This window comes from Pholcus phalangioides, unplaced genomic scaffold (genome assembly GCF_987345545.1).
Source record: "Pholcus phalangioides strain wild (caught in Gottingen) unplaced genomic scaffold, Ppha-v1.0 ptg000022l_1, whole genome shotgun sequence".
Lineage (NCBI taxonomy): Eukaryota > Metazoa > Arthropoda > Arachnida > Araneae > Pholcidae > Pholcus > Pholcus phalangioides.
In genome coordinates, this window is record NW_028301615.1 from 36,694,955 (window position 1) to 36,715,914 (window position 20,960).

The 20,960-nt window shown below is 32.9% G+C and overlaps 1 protein-coding gene across 1 annotated transcript in view; it reads right to left on the minus strand.

The window, feature by feature from the left end:
- Positions 1-344: 344 nt before the first annotated feature.
- LOC149070286 (rho GTPase-activating protein 26-like) overlaps positions 345-20,960 on the minus strand; it is a 54,219-nt gene continuing 33,603 nt past the window's right edge. Inside the window, exons 16-24 of the mRNA XM_089249913.1 lie at positions 19,371-19,455; positions 19,185-19,243; positions 17,088-17,193; positions 12,155-12,314; positions 11,749-12,037; positions 10,496-10,642; positions 8,168-8,219; positions 5,734-5,813; positions 345-1,444 (exon numbers count right to left, since the gene is read on the minus strand). Of these exons, the coding sequence (XP_089106039.1) occupies positions 1,353-1,444; positions 5,734-5,813; positions 8,168-8,219; positions 10,496-10,642; positions 11,749-12,037; positions 12,155-12,314; positions 17,088-17,193; positions 19,185-19,243; positions 19,371-19,455 (1,070 nt within the window). The 3' untranslated portion in view covers positions 345-1,352. The remainder of the gene's footprint in view (positions 1,445-5,733; positions 5,814-8,167; positions 8,220-10,495; positions 10,643-11,748; positions 12,038-12,154; positions 12,315-17,087; positions 17,194-19,184; positions 19,244-19,370; positions 19,456-20,960) is intronic.

A 20,960-nucleotide genomic window follows, 5' to 3' on the forward strand; every position in this document is an offset into this window, starting at 1 on the left:
GTCGGAAATGTGTGGGGTGAGTGTAAGTATGTGCATGGCCCTAATGTAATTATCTTGTTAGAGTTGCACTTGTTTCATGTTCTTGCTGATGCTGCCACCTGTGTTTCATATTTTGAAGTAGAGATGGTAAATGCCTGAATTTTCACGTTATGAAAGTGTAATGTTGAAGGTCTGCCTGTTCTTAGTGGAGAGAATTTTTCAAATGGGAGATAGGCTTGCATTTATGTCTTAAAGTTGGAAAACCACAGAAAACCAACTTCAGCCAACCACCACTGTGCGTCAACAGGGTTTAAACCTGAACCCTCATGATGTCCAAGTGACTGCACAGCAGCCACTTTTTCTACTGCTAGTCCACAAATTATTTCTATTTATTGGATTTTTTGCTGGTCTGCAAATTATTTCTCCTGTTCATTTATTTTTTATCAATCGACACAAGTTATTCCTCCACTTTTATTCTAGTGTTGGTCTGCAAATTATTTTTTTTCAAATTTTTTTAAATTTCTTTGCTGGTCTGAAAATTATTTCTCTCATTCATTTATATTTTGCTGGTTTTCGAGTTATTCCTCCCCTTTTCTATTGCCAGTCTCAAAATTATTTCTTCTGTTTATTTATTTTGTACCAGTCAGTCGACAAGTATAATTTTTTTTATTGCCGGTTTACAAGTTATTCCTCTACTCTTTTTTTGTGACCCCAAAATTTTTTCTATCCATTGATTTTTTGCCCATCTGCAAATTACTTCTATCATTTATTAATTTTTTTTACTGGTCCAGTAAATCATTTCTTCTATTGATTCATTTTTTTGCCTGTTCGTAAGTTATTTTTCCTATTTTTTTTTGCTAGTCCACAAATTATTTCTTCTATTTATTAACTTTTTGCTAGTTGGCAAGTTATTTTTCTCCTGCATTTATTTTTGTCTGTCTGCAAATTATTCTTCTAATTTCTGTCGGTCTGGAAAGTTGAATTTTTTCCACTGGTCCGCAGGCGTAAAAAAGGGTAGAAGAACACTGTTCTGAACAATTCTATTCAAGTTAAGCTTATCCTGTACTACAAACATTGCACTACAAATGCATGAAACCTCATGAATGAGAGACATACTAAAAAAATGAGCAACTGTTTTGATGTATATATATATATTTATATCAACATTAATAATAATTTTCAATCACTAAAATATAAAACAAACTTGGAATGAAGTCCTGCGATAAAATTTCAAAGGAAAAATCATCTATAACTAATTTTGGATGATGATAATAATACTGAATGAATCATATTGAGCTCGCAAATAAGATACATTTGACAGACATGTGCCCTAATCACAATATATGTATCAATACTGTTTATGTTACATACATTTACGGAATATAAACGACATAGTTCTCTGGAATCAATCCACTTTTTCCTTTTAGTGTGCCACGAATCCAGCCTGGCTCTTGCGACGGTTGAACTGCAGAGCAAATTTATATAAAGCACAATTAAAACATTATATTTTTCTTTAAAAAGAGCTACAGACAAAGATTAGAACATCAATAATTTTTGGGATGTTAGGCCATGGTCGAGGTTGTTTATGTCCCAATTTTTTGCCCATGTTAGTCGAGGGGCATATTTGTAGGTTCAATTACATGTACAGCTCTGCAACCAGCAAGAAAAGCATGATCATGTGAAGATTGTTTCCTATTCAAATATCTAATGTTTGATCAGGAACAGAAGAGTTAACAGTATTAGCTGGATTGGCTGCAAGTAAAGATTGATAGTCATTGGCAGTTGGGAATTTTATTATATCAAACAGAGCAGAGAGTCAAGTTATGATCTCGACTAGAGCGAGAGAAGAAATGACCCCAGTAATGGGATTGCTCTTATTTCTCCAACAGGTCAGAGAGCCGAAATGTGAGCAAGGAAATGACCCTCCCACAAACAGTAAATCATCATCAGAATTTACTGGCAACAAATCAGAGCCGCCTGACATGTATGAATCATACAACTCTTCTGCAACATATCAAACTGCAGAAATGTATAATGTATAGATAACTAAAAATTCTGACATATATTTCAGAACATTGCTGTGGTTTTTCAGAGTTTTTGAAAAAATCCTGATCTATATTTTAATGATGCTGCAGACACAAAGACATTGAGAATTAGACAATTCAAGTTATTTTATTACTGTGAAGTTCTCTACTTTGTGTGTATCTGGACAAGGGTTATTGATATTTTTCATTAAAAAAATTTTTTTTTCATTTAATCAGATTTTTTAAAATTTTATTGATTTTTTCAAATGAAATATATATTTAAATATATATATTACTAACACACTAGCCATTAATCTATATTTTCTTAGAATATACAATTAAATAAATTTTAATTTATAAAAATAAGGACTATTTAAAAATATTTGCAAACCACATAATCATACACTTGTGAAATATATCAGAACATTTTATTAAGAAAAAAAGAAAAACCTTACATTTTTTGAATAGATATTATATGTATATTCGTATTGAATTATTTTACACTAAATAATTGTTAATTTGCTTCATTAGAAACACTCGTTTTGATGCTTTGTCAACTCCTTATTTGTTTTGCTGTTTGGAATGAACTACACCAAATGTGTTGAAAGGATGGCTGTGGTTAGCATGTACCAAAATCGCATATCACTCTCTGTAATTACATCTTTACCCAAAACATTATGAAAACTATCCCATCACTCAAAATCAGACATTGTATTAACAACCTTAGGGTAAAAAAAACATTTTCAGCATGAAACGGCTGCAACTTACACGAAAATTTTAATGTAATTGCAAGGAACCCAGAACCACAGTTTTGTTTGATAAATTCAAGACTCATGTTTCTCTTCTGTTTAGTGATGTCTATATCCATATTGGAAATTTACACTGATGGGCTAAGAATAAATGTAGAAAAGTATGCATCTGCTAATATGATTGTTCATATCTATTTTTACATACTGAAGAGACAAAACCTTGTTATTGTTTGATGTTGAATTTTTTTTTTATCTTCAACTGCAGCTTTTTCCATGCTAATACACATTCTGCTATGGAGCAGTTGCTTTTTTTGTACAAAATCAATAATTTTGGCAATGGATTTCAAAATTGCAATCATGTCCTTGACATTTCTTTTTAAGCCAATATTTACGATTTTAATTGAGATGTCTATCTATTTGAGATATATGGTCTTCTCAAACTTTGTCACAACAGACCAACATTAACATAAGATTCAAGAGAATGACAATAAGTATTTCATCCTGCTTCTACCGGAAGTATCAATGCACTTCCACCTTCTGTATGATACCATGTCTTTTCTGTTAAAAAGAAAGCATGATAAACGTCTACTTAAGAAGTTTTCTTCTGTTGATTTCACTGAACAAAAAACAAAATTTGTAAATAATGTGCCGAATGTGCCAATAGTATCAACATGGATGAATTTAGCACACTATTTGACAACACTTACATAATTAGTTCATTATGTACACTCATTGCCATAAAAATTTGCGCACCAAGAAATAATTGTGGGATCGACACGAAAGTTGGCCTGAAGGTACATGTCGGGCAGATATGCAAATGATTAGAAATGCAGCGTGATTCCACATTGCGTAATGCCACTAGAGGGCATTGAACTTCGTTCTCCTTGGAGTATAAAACAGGTAAGCAGAGCTTGCTGGAGTGTATTTAATCGTTTGCAAAGGAAATGCTGAGGTAGACATGCCGTTACGCCGCCGTCGAAGACCATATGAGCAGTTGTCAGAGTTCGATAGGGAAAGAATCATCGGGATGATGGAAGCTGGGTGGTCAGCTCGGCGAGTAGCACGTCAACTAGGCCGTTCCGATTTTACTGTGAGGTGGTGTTGGGACCAGTGGACAGAAGAGACGTCATTTACACGGCGACCAGGTTCAGGACGGCCTCAGCAGACCAGTCGTTGAGAAGACCGTCACATCATCCGAAACGCACGCGTAGAGCCAACTGCCTCATTGGCCGCTATCCAGACACAGGCAGCAGCTTCACTACGGGCCCCTGTGTCTTCCCGAACCATCGCAAGGCGCCTGGCTGAAGGACATCTGGTATCACGGTGCCCATTACGTGTGCTGCCAATGACACCCACCCACCAACGCCTCCGTTTGGAGTGGTGTTGAGCACGACGGGATTGGACTGCAACGGAATGGAACCAGGTCGTCTTCAGCGACGAATCGAGATTCAACTTGAGCATTGATGACAATCGTGTTCGTGTGTGGAGGCCCCGTGGTGAACGCTGCAATCCTGCCTTCGCTTTACAGCGACACACTGCTCCCACAGCTGGTGTCATGGTATGGGATGCCATTGCTTACGATACACGGTCACCCCTAATATTGATCCATGGCACAATGACAGCCCAGCGGTACGTCCATAACATCTTCAGCCACATGTGTTGCCACTCATGGCAGGGCTCCCAGGAGCCATTTTTCAACAAGACAATGCTAGGCCACACACAGCAAGGATGTCACAAGACTGCCTTCGCCACATTACCACCCTTCCCTGGCCTGCTCTATCCCCAGATTTGTCACCAATCGAGCATATCTGGGATCATTTGGGACGGCAAGTTGGACACCCTACGAGGTTGGTCTAACTAGAGGTGCATTTACAGCAACTGTGGAACGAGATGTCTCAGGACATCATACGGAACTTGTATGCCTCAATGCCCGCTCGTATCGCATCGTGCATTCGCGCTAGAGGGGGTCCAACAGAGTACTAAAACTTCTGTTCATCTGTACTTTTTTCTGCAATAAATGATCCTTTTTCTTGGATTTTCTAATCACTTACTTATATCAACGTAGTACTTACATGTGTAAAATTTCGTTTCATTTTGACGACTTCTTCTGGGTGCGCAAATTTTTATGGCAATGAGTGTATATTTGTCCATTCATCGATTGCCATGCAAACTGCCTAATTATATTTTAAGTCAGCTTTACATCCCATAACTTCACCATTGTAAATCTTGGGTAACCATTTATTAGCTAAATTGGTACGACTATGTGGTATCTCTGATACTTAATATATATATAAATATATACAGAAGAATACCGTTATAGCAAAAATCTCGTTTTAACGAACATTTTTCTAATCCCTAAATAAGTTTACATAGGAACAATACTAGGTAACCTGGAATTAATTTATAACAAAATTTCGTTTTAATGAAGTGATTTCTAGGGTCTTTTGGCGTTCATTATAATGGGATTTGACTGTATTATAATACTATAAATATTCAAAAATACAAGATAAAATAATTTAATAAAAAATTAAATCACTTTTTAAAGCTGCATAAATAATTTTATTTGATTAAAACATATTTTTTCGTATCTGAAATAAATTGATTTAAAGAAAAAAAACAGTTAATTTAAATCGCTGATTTAAGTTTACTGTTTTCACTATAATCACTACAACCCTGATCTGGATGGTGTAAAATAAATTAATTTCCAACATTTTTATCATAATTATGGCAACAATATTAATTGCATTAAAAAAAGAGGACAATATAAAGAATTTTTGCACATTTAAAAACAGAGTAAATAGCTTATTTTGTCAAATTATTGATGATGATAAAGGTGGAATGAAGTGTTTTTTTCGTGTTATGGAAAAAAAAGTTCATGATATTTAAGACATCGCTCATCTGCATATTGCTCCATTAAATTAAGGGTCCAATCCACTTGGTTTTCAAATGGCTTCCATAAAATTAGAGCTATCAAAACTTACCATTATAAATTATTTCATTTGGCTCAAACGAAAGCTCCATTTCATTCTCTCCTCTACAAGCATAGAGCGTACGAACTTTTCTAAAAACAAGAAAAAAAAATTATATAGCAATCTAAATTGACGTAAAATGTTTTTTTCCCCTCCAAAAAAATTATATTAAGCTTTATATATGTAAAATAATGTCAGTTATAACAACATGTGAAGCACAAGTAACAGGGTTCATAGTCATTTTCGTAAAAAAATTTCCCTAGCTTTTCTAATTTTTATTAAATTTTGAAAAACTCCAGGCAATATTTTAATCAAAAAAATTTAATCTAAATTAATTACAATGAATAAAAAATTAATTTTGTTCATTAAAAATTAATAATATTTATATCAATATAATAATTGTTATCATAATAACATCATAATAATTGATTATTAATTGTTACATTTTTTTTACACCCACATTTGTGCTTTTCAAATACACCTAATGGAAAAAACACAATCAAGGAATGCAAGATTTCCCTTTTCGGCAATGTCACTGTCTGTAGACATTACCTTAAAAATTTCTCTAACATCCTTGAATTATTAGACGATGAGTGAGACATCACTAATTTCAATGCCTACAAGATTTAAGACTTCACTGTTGTTTCCTTTGTGACATAATTATTCAAGGATGTAGTTGGTTTCGCTGTATCACAATTCTTTGCAGTTGGCATACATCTGCACTTGTGTTAGCTCTAGAACCAAAAAGTTTAACGATTTTTCTCAGGGGTTGTTTAATTTAAAAAACTCCTCTGATTTCAATGGCCTTGCTAGGCATGGCTCTGAAAAGGTTTTTGCCCATGTTGCTCAAATTGAACGTTTTGTCACAAAGCTAAAACCATGCTTTATACGGGCCATTTTTGACTACTTTGATCCAATCAGCTTATTGATGATTTTGGTTTCTATTTGCTCATTCTAGATTGAAAACAGTTTTCTTACCACTCATCATTTTCAAATAAAGAAATATTAGGGACGAGACAAATAGTGATTTAGTCAAATAACTAAATACTGAATATTTGACAGCCGAATATGAATTTTCTTAAAACACATAACGATTATAAAAAAAATTGGTATTCTTAATTGAAAATAAAATTATTGGCAATTTCAAATGATTGATATTGAATTTTAGTTATGCAATGTTATTTAAATAAATATTTAAAACTGGTAATTGGAACATTGTTATTGCCATGAGACTATCAAATTTAACGATGATATATTGTGTGTGTATTTTTATATTACAGGAATCAATTTTTTTTTCAACACTTGTTACCATTTTACATCTAATTAACCTCGTTACAAACAAGGATGTAATATTGCATCCAAACATAAGTGGAATAAATTCAAGCAAGTTCTTTGTTTCCGTTCCTTTCTCCTCATCATCGTGAAGCTTTGTTGCAACCATATAATTTTTTTTCCTTTTGGTATTTTGTATACTCTGATAGTGATTTTTTTTCCACATATGATGTATCTCTCTTATAAGAGCGAAAGAGAACAGGTAGGGTGGGGGTGGAAAGAGAAACATATTTTGTACCTACATTCTTATCAACTTATCTATTATATTGTTTTACTCTTAAATAGTTTGCAAGCTGACTTGATAAAATTAGTTCTGATAAAACTCAATACAAGGTGAATGAAAAGTTATTCAACATTTGTAATTGATTTCAAATAAAAATTATACGTTCATACTTGGATTTGACATACATCATCATGGGAATTGCGATCCTACGGGATGCAATAAATATGGGGAATCACTAAATTTAGTCTAAAAATGCAATTTATTACCTCAAATGAAATTTGCTAATTGCTGCAGGGTGGGGGAAATGACACTGGGAAAAAATATTCAAATGTCAGATGACCATATTTCATTGACAAAAATATGTTAAACTGGGATCTTAAAAAGGATAAAATACAGGTCATCGTCAATTGGTTGCTGGAAGTAGGCACAGTCATAAATTGGTATTGACATTGCAGAAAAATTGTGAAAAAAACTTTAAACATGAAAAATATGCAAAATAAATATTTATTGTCATAATTATCATAATATAATTTATATATTATGAAAATGGTGTGTATTCATGACTTTACTAAATATCACAAATTCAATATCTATTATATAAAAAAAATCGAACAACCAAAATTAAAGGAATGTCCAGTAAACGGGACACAAGTGGCCGTCAAAGTGTTTCAGACATGCTACTGGTCCTTGGGTTTCAGAGAGGTTGAGAAATACTGTACTAATGTAATAATAAATCTATACTTGATTCATTCTAATTCAGAATGACCCAAATTACTAATTTCTTGGTGAAATATTTTCACCAAAACTCAACATAATAATTCCATACAAAATATATTTCAATTATTTATGACATAATGTATTTCTGATTAATAATGCAATGGATAGACTTACATGTTATCTACCTGAATTTCACCGGACTGAGGTATATAATAATCTCTAGGTACTGAAAAAGAAGAGAAATAAAATTTTTATACCATAAATTCTTGAATATATTTGTTTCTATTTCTGTAGAAGAACAACATACAGTATACATCATGTCTCATTAACATCTTATTAATTCTAAATACAAGTATCCAAAGTAAATACTTTTGGTATATAGTGAACAGAAAAAAAAAATAATCTTCAATGAGAAACTTTGGTAATTCCAGGTGAAATAATGTTAACATGAGAAGGTTGTGTCAAATGTCTGAATGAAATGTTGGTATGCTTCTATGTCAATTTAAGTAAACATGCCAATATGTCTTGTTTGGTTCAAGATGTCTGTAAGACATCTTGGATCAAACAGGACACATTAAAACACGTTTATTTATGTGGAACGAATTGCTGATGGTGCCTTCATAGAACAAATACAACATGGTAATAAATGACAAAATTTACTTTTGTAGAAAGTGAGGTTTGACAATTTGTTGCATTCACGCAAAATGCCATGTCGAAATTATAATTTTTTTAAGCCACCAAAATCTTCCACAAATGTGTTTCAGTGTTTCATTTTTACAGCAGTCTATTGGTTTTTCTATGAGTCAGAAATATGTAACATTTTTACAGAACATGGAAACACATGTGCAGAAGCTTTTAGTGGATTAATGTTTTTTTTGACAATTACATTTGCACGAACAGCAACGTTAGTATATTATATTAATTCCTTCAAATGGTCCCATAAAAAGAAATCCAAGGTTGTCTTATCTGAGGATGATGCAGATACAAACGTGATATACAACATCCTCTTCTAGTCTATTAAAAACATATGTACTCTAAACGCAGGGTTCTTTGGACACCTTTCATGTGCAGTAGGACCCTGATTATCGTTCATAAACAAAGTTTTGGGTTACACAAGCTACTTTTAATAAATTTATTTTAAAATAAAATAAAAAAAAACTTGCAAAATGTCTTGCATCATGACGACGGTAGAAACTACAGATACAAAATTCTACGATTGTCTTATGCAATAGCATATTTTTTCCAACTGGAGAAGGGGGTGGGGGAGAAGAGATGAGATAAATAAGTTTCTATGATTTTGGACTAGACAAACATCTTAACCTGTTGCTTGCAAGCAAAATGGTGCTCCTGAAGCATTTAGGAACGTTCAATGACAAAAGACATTTAAAGACTGTTTTCCAAAGTAATGAACGTAAAATAATCTTTGAAAACTTATAAATTGCAAATAAATTACAGTGTAGTAACTTTACATTACTGTAACTTGATGCTATATTCATTTGATCTGTTTAAGCTAGCACTGTACAATTATCAGAAATAACTATTGTTTAAAAATAATTTTCATAATTTAAAGCTTTATTTGTTTAACCCCTTCATGATCATGGGCAAAATATTTTGTCCAAACATGGCAGTGAAATAGATTCAATTGAGTTCTCTGTATTTTCTTTTCTCTCTCTTCCCCATCACAACAAAGCTTTATTGTAACCTATGAATTGAGGTTTTTTCCTTCCCCATTTTTTATATTCTTCTGTTAGTGACCCCCCCATAATGTATCTTTTATCTTTAGTTCATTCTTACTGCAAGCAAGAAACAAAAGAGAACATGTAAGGTGAGGGTGAAAAAAAAAAATCTGTCATACTGTCTTACCTACTAATCATCTATTACACAATTTTTCCCTTTTATATTTATTTATTTTTCTTTCTTTTCTTCTTTTCCCTTCTTTTAACATATGGGTAGGTTGGGACAAGGTCACCAGATTTATAGTCGATTCTCCAAATAGAGATCATTCAAATTTGTTACCAAAAGCTTGCAAGTGAAAGGTTTAATTTTATGTCAAAATTCTTTTTTTTCTTTCTTTCTTTCAAACCGAGCACAACTCAGGTCTACTGCCATCTATGAGCAATTTACTACCTAGTGAGTTGTGCTGGAAATGTATGCACTCAGTGTGTATACTGTGTATACACTCTGAGTGAATAGTTAGTGTTGTGTCTGATTTTTCAGTGCTACCATTTATATTTCAGAAGTGAAGTGTAATGATTGAATTACTTTTGTACCATAATGTCAAAATTCTGTTTATTCTGTAAGGTCTGTGTTATTCAAGTTAGGACTAGTTTACATTAGCTCAAATAATCTGAGTCCTACTTCACTTTGAGCAACAATTCCTGCCCATCAGTTTTTAGTCTTTACAGCACATCAACTACTATCTCCATTTCAATACAATTTTGTTGAGAAATGAACAATAAATTTCATACTGATAAAGATTATTAAAAGAGTAGCATGTTATACCCGGTTCATCAAGCAGTGGTGTCTGTACCGTGCCAATACCATCATTGCGAGGGATAGGATGTGAAGTGGATATAGGGGCAGGTACTCTTGCTGGTGAGCCAGTTCGCAATCCAGATACTTCACTCGCACTTGAAGTAGGAGAAGTGTCTAGACAGGAAAAAAAAATATATTAAAATGAATATAGTGCTAAGATATGATGGATTTTCATGTTCATCTTCTTGATATTCCAGGTCTACGGGAATTCTGTTTTTAGAAATATAATTTGCTGAAAGTCTATGAAAAATATAAGGGAAGGGAGAAAATATGAGAGAAAAATTATTTATACACATAAAGGTGGCATCAAAACAAAACGATAAATACTTATTTTAAAACCTTGCAAATATACAAAAGAAAAACGACTCATTAGATATGTTGTCATGAAAATGGCTTAAATCATGTTTGCAGCTAGGCATGAGCATTACCTCACACAATTAGAATCTATTTCATATAGATTAGATTGATCTAAATGCATATTAATGAGATGCCTAGAATTTTGAAACAATGCAAAAAAGAAAAAGTTACCATAAGCAAACAACCTTTTTCTGAAAAAATAGAAAAACAACTGAAGACTAATTCAGAAACGTGTTTGATTAGATATTGTTGAAACAGAAATCAATGAATGATTTCATAACCAAGTATAAGCTAGGCATTTTAATTTTTGTGCATGTGTGTATAACCTGCTGTTTACCACAGAAAAAAAGCTTTTTTACCCTATATGCGTACTACTCTGAAACAGAAAAAAAAAATTGATTAAAAAATATCATTTAATTTTTACTCATTTCGTAACCTTTCTCTAGAAACACATTTAGGAGAAATGCACAAAATAACTTACCAATATTTCCCCCCTCGCCTTCCCTCTATGTACTTTTTACCTCCCTTAAAAAGAGTGGGAACAAACTGAAAAAAATCTGCAGATGCAAGCTATACAGCCTACATTAGTGTGGGCTACACACCAAATTTTTTAATTTTAATAACCATTTTTTTTATAATATCATACAACAGTGGAGGCTATACACAGAATATTATGGTCAAACTGTGATAGCTCAAACAGCTTCCCAAAATTTATATCCCTTTAAGCTATTGAAAAAATTCAAATTATAAAATTTTTATAAGGAGAATTTACACTGGAGATTAAAATTACTTAAAAAAGTCCATTTATGCAAAGTTGACCACAATTGACAAATATTTACAAGTCAATTAGAATGTGTACCTACCAGACCACATTGGGTTATAAACTATAAGACCAGCTCGAGCAATTTGCTCAGAATTCGTAGGGCTCTTTATAACTCCATAACTTGACTGGCTCGATACAAGAACAGACGGTGGAGGAGGAAGAGAGTTACGATAACTGTATGCTTCTGAAACCCGTCCAGAAGACTGATTTGTATTGATTACTGGCCTATGATCATCTCGCCTATTGCCGCCAGGTAATGGTGGAGGAACGTAAGGAGGTGGTTGCATCTGGCGCCTTGAACCTTCTATATCTGGTCCACTATTAAAAATCTGAAGATAAGAAAAAGTTACATATACATTTCATAAGCAATTAATTGGTGTTGATTAAAAATCAACCTAATAGGAGTGGAGCGCATAAATACATCAAACAAGAAAACTGATTCTGACCTTGGCACAATTCTCTATAAGAATTTCAACAACAACGTTTCCAAATTTGATGTCCATGATTGCTGCAACAGTTTCTTCCTCTGGTCTTAGAAGAGTAGGACCGAAACAAACTCCCAAGTTGGATACTGTCATCAAATTCTTATCTGATAGTTTTGAAATTCTGAATAAAAAAAGGAAAAACAATTTTAAGCATTAGTTATGATTTATTACAACTAATAACTAGAATTATTCAGAAAGATACGTAAGCTCCAATATTTCATGGCTTAAAAATAAAATTGTAAACTTCAAACAGCTGTATGCTGGTTCTATTGTAGCCCCTTCTGCATTGAAATAAAGAAAGAAGAAATTAGCCTGATATTGCACAGACCGCAATCTCAAATAGGGAATTTCTAACTTTAGTTACCTATATCAGAAAACAGTCTTCTTTATTTCTTCCAGAACAGAAGGATCTACATTAGACCATGAAACAGGTACAATTATGATTTATTCCAATTTTATTTTTAAGCCATGAAATATTGGAGCTTACGTATCTTTCTGAATAATTCTAGTTATTAGTTGTAATAAATCATAACTAATGCTTAAAATTGTTTACACAGGTGCCAATTCCCAGACTTGAAAAATCTGTAGTTTATTGCATGATGAAATAGTTCACAAAGAAGAAAATATGTCATACAAATAAAAGGGAAAACAGGGAATTATTGGGGTTTGCATTAGGTGACAATACGATCCATTTGAAAAGGACATCTCCAGATTTTTTCTTCATCCCAATTGCTTTTTTTTTTAAAAAAAAAAAGTCCAGTTTTTTCCCTCCCACATTCTCAACGAAGTCTACTTGATTTTTTTTTCTTATCCTTTGCTGAAATCAAGGATTAAAATTATTTTTGCCAACTTACAAAAAATTGACTATATGATGATTACAAACTCGAGTATCTCACATATTTCTCATATTAAATTTCCCTCAATTTTTCAGTAGAATTTATTTTAATTCACTATGATTAGCAGTAGTGCTTCATTTCTTGCCATTGGCAACTTTGCTTACTTTTGTCATACTTAGCAACAGTAGCCGATTCCCCATAAAAAAAACCCCCCCCTAATTTACCATATTTTTTCTCAGTAAAAGTGGTCAGTCTGGGACTGAAAGAGTATTTTCTTTAGGGAATTTTTTCTTCAAGCGAAGCACTATAAAAAAGGATTTTTAGGAATTTTAACAAGGCTAAAAAGTTGGAAGCATTGACACCTATGACAAGATCCAAGATCTTTTATGATAGCTTTTGAACATATGGCAATGCTGCTATCAAGCTCTTTCTTCAACCAGTCACCTGGACAATTGAAATGAATTTCTCCATGTGCTATCCACGGTGTCCCTTTTTATGAAGACCCTTTCTTCCATTTTTTGGAAGTTTGAAGCTATTAAAATTATATTTTTTGAGTGAATTTTTTTATATAAAAACATTCCTTTCCTATATTTTCAACATCATAAAAATAATACTAATAAAAAAAGTTAACTATTAAAACTAATTAGTTTTGTGAATAGACATGCTGAATTCTTAATTAAATTAAATATAATGGCAGCAAGGGTTGTTCAAGTTCAAAATGAATGCAGGAAAATATTTCTCAATAATTCATGTTGAAAATGATGTATTGAAACTTATAAAATGACACATAAATCTTATAATTTTTCTTTTGTACGTTACTAATTATAAGGGGGTCATTCAAGTATTATGTTAACATCGATGGGAAGGGGGTTTGGATGATGCTTATGTCATAAATCAACCATTATGAAAATATGAAATATTTCTTAATGACATCTCACTTGGTGATCCAAAAACGAGAAAAACTTTTCGATAGGTTATGGTCACTTGAACTAACATTTTCCCTATTCATAAGTCCCCTACAGAGCCACTTTAGTGATCTCCAAACATTTTGCAGATCCAAGTGATCTTGAACTGTGCCCGGCTTAATTTTCAAGTCCTTCTGACCAGTACTTATTTTATAGTTTTGGAATCAGAACTTCAAATTATAATCACCCTGCATATAACTGATTATTTTTCATAAATCTGTTACTACTATACAGATTAACAGTAACCTTGATTAACTGGGCTTAATGGTGAAAATATGAAAAGAAATTATTGAATATTAGGACTGGGTGATATACAGTATGAGATGTAGTACTTCTTATGGGAAAGAAAATGAAAATGTCTGTGGGGTAATGTAACTACTACTAAGTACACTGGTCTTTGTCCTTTAGGGACAGCTGGTGTCTTTATTGGATTATAAGACCACCTGACCCTAATATGATGGTATCACTACTGTTGCTGCTTCTTTGTAAAGGAAAAAACCATGTGAGATAATGCACTACAACATTTAGATGTGTAATGCAATCCTTATTCATGAATTTGCTAAAAATAGAGCATCAGAATGTAGCCAACAGTTAGAAAATGCAGGAAGAATGAGAAATTCTGGCTTCTGTATATAACTTTAAATAACTAAGATACTTTAATATGAAAAAAATATATACATTCAGGCCACTTTTATGAGACTTTTTCGAAAAAAACCACTTATACTATTTGAAGATATACCATCAGAATGTCCCCAAGAATATAAAATGTGGTAAGAATGAAAAATTTTGGCTAATAATGAACCAATATGATATTTTTCAATGAAAAAATTATATTTAGGCAACTTTTATTTGATTTTTTGAAAAAAACCACTTGGTTAAAACCAAACAACCTTGCTCTGATCCCATCAATATGTGCTAGGAGGTGGGCAGGTGCAGAGCTGATTACGAAATTTTAGGGAGGGGGTCAAAAATGGTTAAAAATTTGCTGATTTAATACCTGAACAGCACCTAAGATAAATTTATTTAAAAAAAACGCTTGAGTATGCTGCCTTCCAAAACATGGTGAAGATAATAGTAATAACCCCAGAACTTCGAATATAAATGTTCAACTCCATCTAGCGGAGAGATAATAAAGTATTGAAGGATGCCTGTGCAGGTGGCAATGGTTGTATGATAAATTACTTTGTCGTATTCATGTGATAAAGACCAAAAGTCCACATGATGGAATATGTCGTCGTAGCCAGATGACTGGTTAAAGGGGGCAGAGAAATCATATCTTCCTCTATTTTTAATTTTTCCATAGCGAGGAATTAACTAAAAACAGCAATGAGCAAGCAAAGGTTTATTAGATTGCACTTCTGAAATATAGATGGCAGCACTGAAAATCTGGCACAACACTATGAACAACTAGGGTTATCAGTAGAGCCCGGATTATATGCACTAAAAAAGTGGCAAAATATGCTCTAAAAATATGCAAATATGCACTGAAAAATATGCAAATATGCACTGAAAAATATGCAAATATGCACTGAAAAATATGCAAATATGCACTGAAAAATGCAAAAATATGCACTTAAAATACAAAATGTGCACTTAAAATGCTAAAATGTGCACTTAACATGCCAAAATGTGCACTTAAAATGCCAAAATGTGCACTTAACATGCCAAAATGTGCACTTAAAATGCCAAAATGTGCACTTAACATGCCAAAATGTGCACTTAAAATGCCAAAATGTGCATTAAATACTCCAGAATATGCACTAGAAATCTTGAAAAAGTCAAAAATTCCGAAGTATGTACAAAAAATGAGAAAGTATGCATTAAAAAAATTACCATGCCAAAAAAAGCAGATGTGTTTTTAAAATGCATCTTTTCTACTTTTAGTTCGTTGTAGTTGCTCAATATAATGAAAATACCAGTAACAAAAAATTTCGACACTATTTCTAAAAAAAATTTAACACGACATATCTCTAGAAATAGCCTTACAATAAAACGGCTAATATTCGTAAAATACTTTATAAATATGTATTAATTCACTAAATTTCACCTGCGGGAAAAAAATTGATATTATAAAAATATTTATTTGAAGAATATATTATTTATATGAACAATATTTATTTGAAAAATTATAAAAAAAAAATTGAGTGAGTTAAATAAACCTTCAAAATATGCACTTATACTGAAAATTCTTTAATTTTATGCATTTATATGCATTAATGCTAAAAAAGGTCAAAATATGCAAAAGCATATGCACATATGCATTTGCATATAATCCGGGCTCTAGTTATCAGATTAGGAAACTGAGAACACCTGCTCATGCACCCTTAGTGACGTCACTTATCCTAATTTCAACAATAGATGGCTCCACTATTCTGATCAATAAAACAGACCACAACAATAGATATTCCCAACTCCATAATAGAATTGCTAAAAAAAGCAGAAAATGGAAAAATTTGCGTGTGGGGGAAAGAAATACAAAAACACTCACACCAATATAGAAATATATCTGGTACAAAGTGCAAAAAAAAAAAATTCTCCAGAAAAAAATTCCAGAAACCTGAAAAGATGGACAAAAGGGAAAAAAGGGAAATTTTCCAAAATGTAGGAGGACGCTTTAAATGATATCAAAAAGGAGGACGGTTGGTAGCCCTCTGCACCACGCACTCAGATTGTTAGATAAGCACACTCACACTTCTGGTTGGTTTTTTGCACTTTCCCAATTTACAAATTCACACACAATGTTTTTCTCGTTTGTGTTGTTTGTTGTGATGTCCTACACATTCAGTAGTGCTTTTGACGTTTACACATACTCTTCATATATTCACACTTTGAAAAGTCACATGCACACACATCCCTGTTCATTCACATTTCACACACATTGTTTTGTATTGTTCTTACACGCTCAATGGCCACAACTTAATCTGTAGTAAATTGTCCACGGTGATAGACCAGAGTTGTGCTTGGATTGGAAGAAAGGGTTTATTAGCATCTAAGAAAGTTAGATTGGACCAAAGAAAAATTACAACTTAACCAGATTGACAACTTAGAGGTTTTACTGTACCTAGAACAGTATAATTTGAAATGAACACTCACTTATTTAAATGTTTGGTGAGTAGCTCCAGCATCTGGAAATTTGCAGGAGGAAGAGAATGGACTAAAGCATGTATACTGTTTATTCTGGCCGATCTGTTCTCTTGTTCTGTTTAAAAAAGAAGAAAGAATAACTTAAAAATTAAGAACAATGCTTCAGGAAACAAAGAACATGCTAAATTGATATATTTATTGGAAAAAAGTCTCAAATGATGAATATTGTTCAAAAACACAGAGAAAATGTGTGACTTCTATTAATCATTACAAAATACAACAGACACCCAATTCAACAACCTTGGCTAACTAATGGCACTGGTTGTCAGCGTCTGTTCCTCATATGTTCAGGGTTCTGGTGAATGTGAATTTTCGCTTCCACCTCCTTATATACAGTGTTCTTTGAGACAAAGGTACAGAGTATCATTATGTAGAAATTATTGCACCTTCATCGGGATGTTCAATTTTACATAAAAAATTCAACAAGATGAGAAAGTAGTCTTGAACACATCACATTGTGTGTTCTGACTTGTGAGTGGTGAAACGTTCTGTTTGAAAAGCCCTCTTTCATGGATATCATTTTTAACATCACACCATGTCAACTGAGCTGCTCTCACCTCTTTAAATGTAAACAAATTTGGCAATATTTTTATGGTGGGGGGGACCACTGATAAGTACTTATGATTCTACATATGACAGTATTTTACGAACTAGAGACAAAAGACTAATACACAAAGATAGTCAAATTTCGAAAATTGTCGGTCCTGAGTATGTGCTCTGGTTGCCCATGGAAGAAAGGGGCACTGCTGGCTGTGGGGTTCCAGTTAACAAAACCGATATCAAAACTTGCTTTCAGTGTATCTTTTACAAGTTTACCTCATGATAATATAACTCCATAAGCATTAAATTCTAGTCCATATAGTATAATGCTTTTTAATCTCAGAAAATGTTACTGATACTACAGCCTCCCTGCTACGTCAATTTTGATTACATGACATACAGTGGTCCTGTGAGTGTTTAACTAATCTTGTCTTTATGGTCCGTATTAATGTAAATACTGAATGAGAATTTGATGACAGCATCAACATATAATGTTAATCAATCACATTTCAAAGTAATAATCAAGTTTCACAATCTCTTAAAAAAATATTATTATAGAGCGATTTACCATACTGAAGAATATTGTTGCATCACAAGGGAAGTTTACGTTAGACTATTGGCCATTTCAAACAAGATTTGAATATTGTTGTACACAGGAATTTATTATTATATAAAGTACTGTTGTAACAAGGTTTCACTGTAATTCTTGTTGCACCATGGCCATTTCATGCACACGAGAGCAGATTAGACTAGATCTAAAGTTCATAGCTAATTTCAAATGACAATCTAAATTACATTTGTTTTAATCAAATGTGGCCATTCTAATGTTGGAATCATTAATTATTCCACATTTTATTACTGAATAAAACACAACAGTAAATACTTTATCATACTGAAAATGAAAAGGTATTAAAACAAATACAAATTTTTGGCAATAAGAAATAAGTATTGTGTGTACTTGTGAAAAAGCAGAGTTTTTAATAAGGTTTTTGTCGTCATCATTTGATGAAAATTGCCTCTTCAGGCATGGCCGTCTTAAGAGCATCATGGGCCCCCAGACCAAGTGGGTTTTCTGAGGTCCTACCTGGTAAATTCTAGAAAAGTTTTACCAGATCTCATTTTTGTGAGGCCCCTTTTCTCTTGAGGCCCTCGGGCCGTGCCCGGGTGGGCCCATGCGTTAAGACGGCACTGTCTTCAGGTTCAAAGACTGTCATCTGTTTGAGTTAGTCCTCAATGTTTCCCCCAACAACACTGATTGACATCTTCCAGGTGCTGATTGCCAATTCTTGAGGATTAACATTGAGAACTAACACAATCGGATGAAAGACTTGGAACCCAAGTAGACAATTTTCATCAGAGCTTTTTTGTTCACAAATTTGTTTCTATATTGGGGGGAGGGGGGTTGATATACAGGTCAAAACTACTTGGCCCTGAGGTGGGGGCAGGGGTTTCAACTCATTACACAAGTGTATACACTATCTTATAAAAGGAAGAAATGTCAATTACTTGCTGCAGCTATAAAAGCGCCATGTAACCTAAATGTTAACAAAGGCTCTGGAAGGTTCCTGTAATTAGTAAGAAAAACAAATGCAAAGCTTTAGGAATGAAAAAAGAAAAACTTGATAAAAATATAAGCAGTTGAAAAAACAAAAATTAAATAATCATGTATAGATAAAGATTTAATAATTATACCTAAAATAACTCTTTAATGCACTGGTAACTGTTTTGATATCCCATTCTTCTTCATCAAGATTCAAAGTGTTCATTTTTCGTTTATCTAATTCCAAAAATAGAATAAAATGTTGTCAATTATGCACTTCTCAACCTTGTTCTGTTTTTAATGTAAGGCATCACAATTACAAATTACAAGCTGACAAGTGCCACATAATGGTCAATTAAAATGTTGTACAGCTGAAAAATATCCAGGCGATAGGTAAAAAGAAAAAAATTACCATACATCTGAAACCAAGGGAGAGAGAGGAGATTCCCCAAACATTTTACTAAAAAATATTTGGAGGGATTAGTCAAGGGATCGAAAACCCATACTGGAGGATTAGATGTATGATTTGTATTAATAGACATACAAAGAAATTATCACACAAATATCATAGAATTAGTAAGAAAATGATAAAAGAGGAAAAAAACGCCATTCATTAATTGAGGGAAATCATGTTAAAGATTGTAAAAAGGCATAGTAAAATGAAGGGTTTCACATTGTGACACACTAGTTTCAACTGCAACCTCAGCATATAAGCAAGAGCTTTGCGTGTTATGTGGAGGTACTGTTTACAAAATACTTTTCAGAAGTATTTTACTCAATTAAATTTTATACTATATTCATTGATATTTTTATTAAATTGTATAGAAATTAAAAAAAAATTGTGCAAATATCTAATTTATATTATTGTAGAGTGGCTTATGAGAATAATTCGTTCTGTGATCATGCTTGTATATCAAAGCAAATTTCCCCATAAGAAACACAAGAAACTCAATTGATTCATTTCACAACTGCATTCTCATACCAGCCACAATTCTTCTTCAAAGATGATGTGCAGGTTGATTTATTATATATTATTGTATTTTTACTTATTTTATATTGAAGGTTCAAATATTTTCCAAATGACATTTGATAGCAGATTACTTTGGAATCCATGTTGCATTGACACACAACAAGAAAGCGAGAAAGTTTTTCTTTAGCTTTTGCAAACATTTCCACTCCTCTAGTCTGTGACGCCTTAATGAATGGGTTCCAAGTTAAGCAAGGGCACTTAACTATTGAAAGTCTTCATGCATATGCATACAATATACAGGGTGGACTAGAAGTCCTGGACACATTTTAAAAACTAATAACAAATCCTTTGACATAAAAAGATGCATGGTTTGTACTGGAAAACTTACATCCTGGAGTTTTTTTTTGCTGAATTAAAAAAGAAAGTTAAAATTTAACTTGCAGGTGGAACTGTAAACTTGACATAACATAAAATGCAACACAAACAGTGCATAATTGATGTTTAAAACAATTTACATTACAAAAAAAACCACCATATTCTAACATGAGCACCCTTTTTAGCTTTGGCTATTTGGCTACATTTAAACGGGTGAAAGGGTGCTCATGTTGAAACATGGTGGTTTTGTGTATGTAAACTGTTATAAACATTAAGTATGTACTGCAGGGGTGGTTCGAGCTCACCTGCCGCCTGGGTGTGAAGCCTCATATGTCACCCCTAAAGGCAACCCTGGTGGGAGGCTGGCAGGGCTTCAGTCAAAGGGACCTCTAAATAA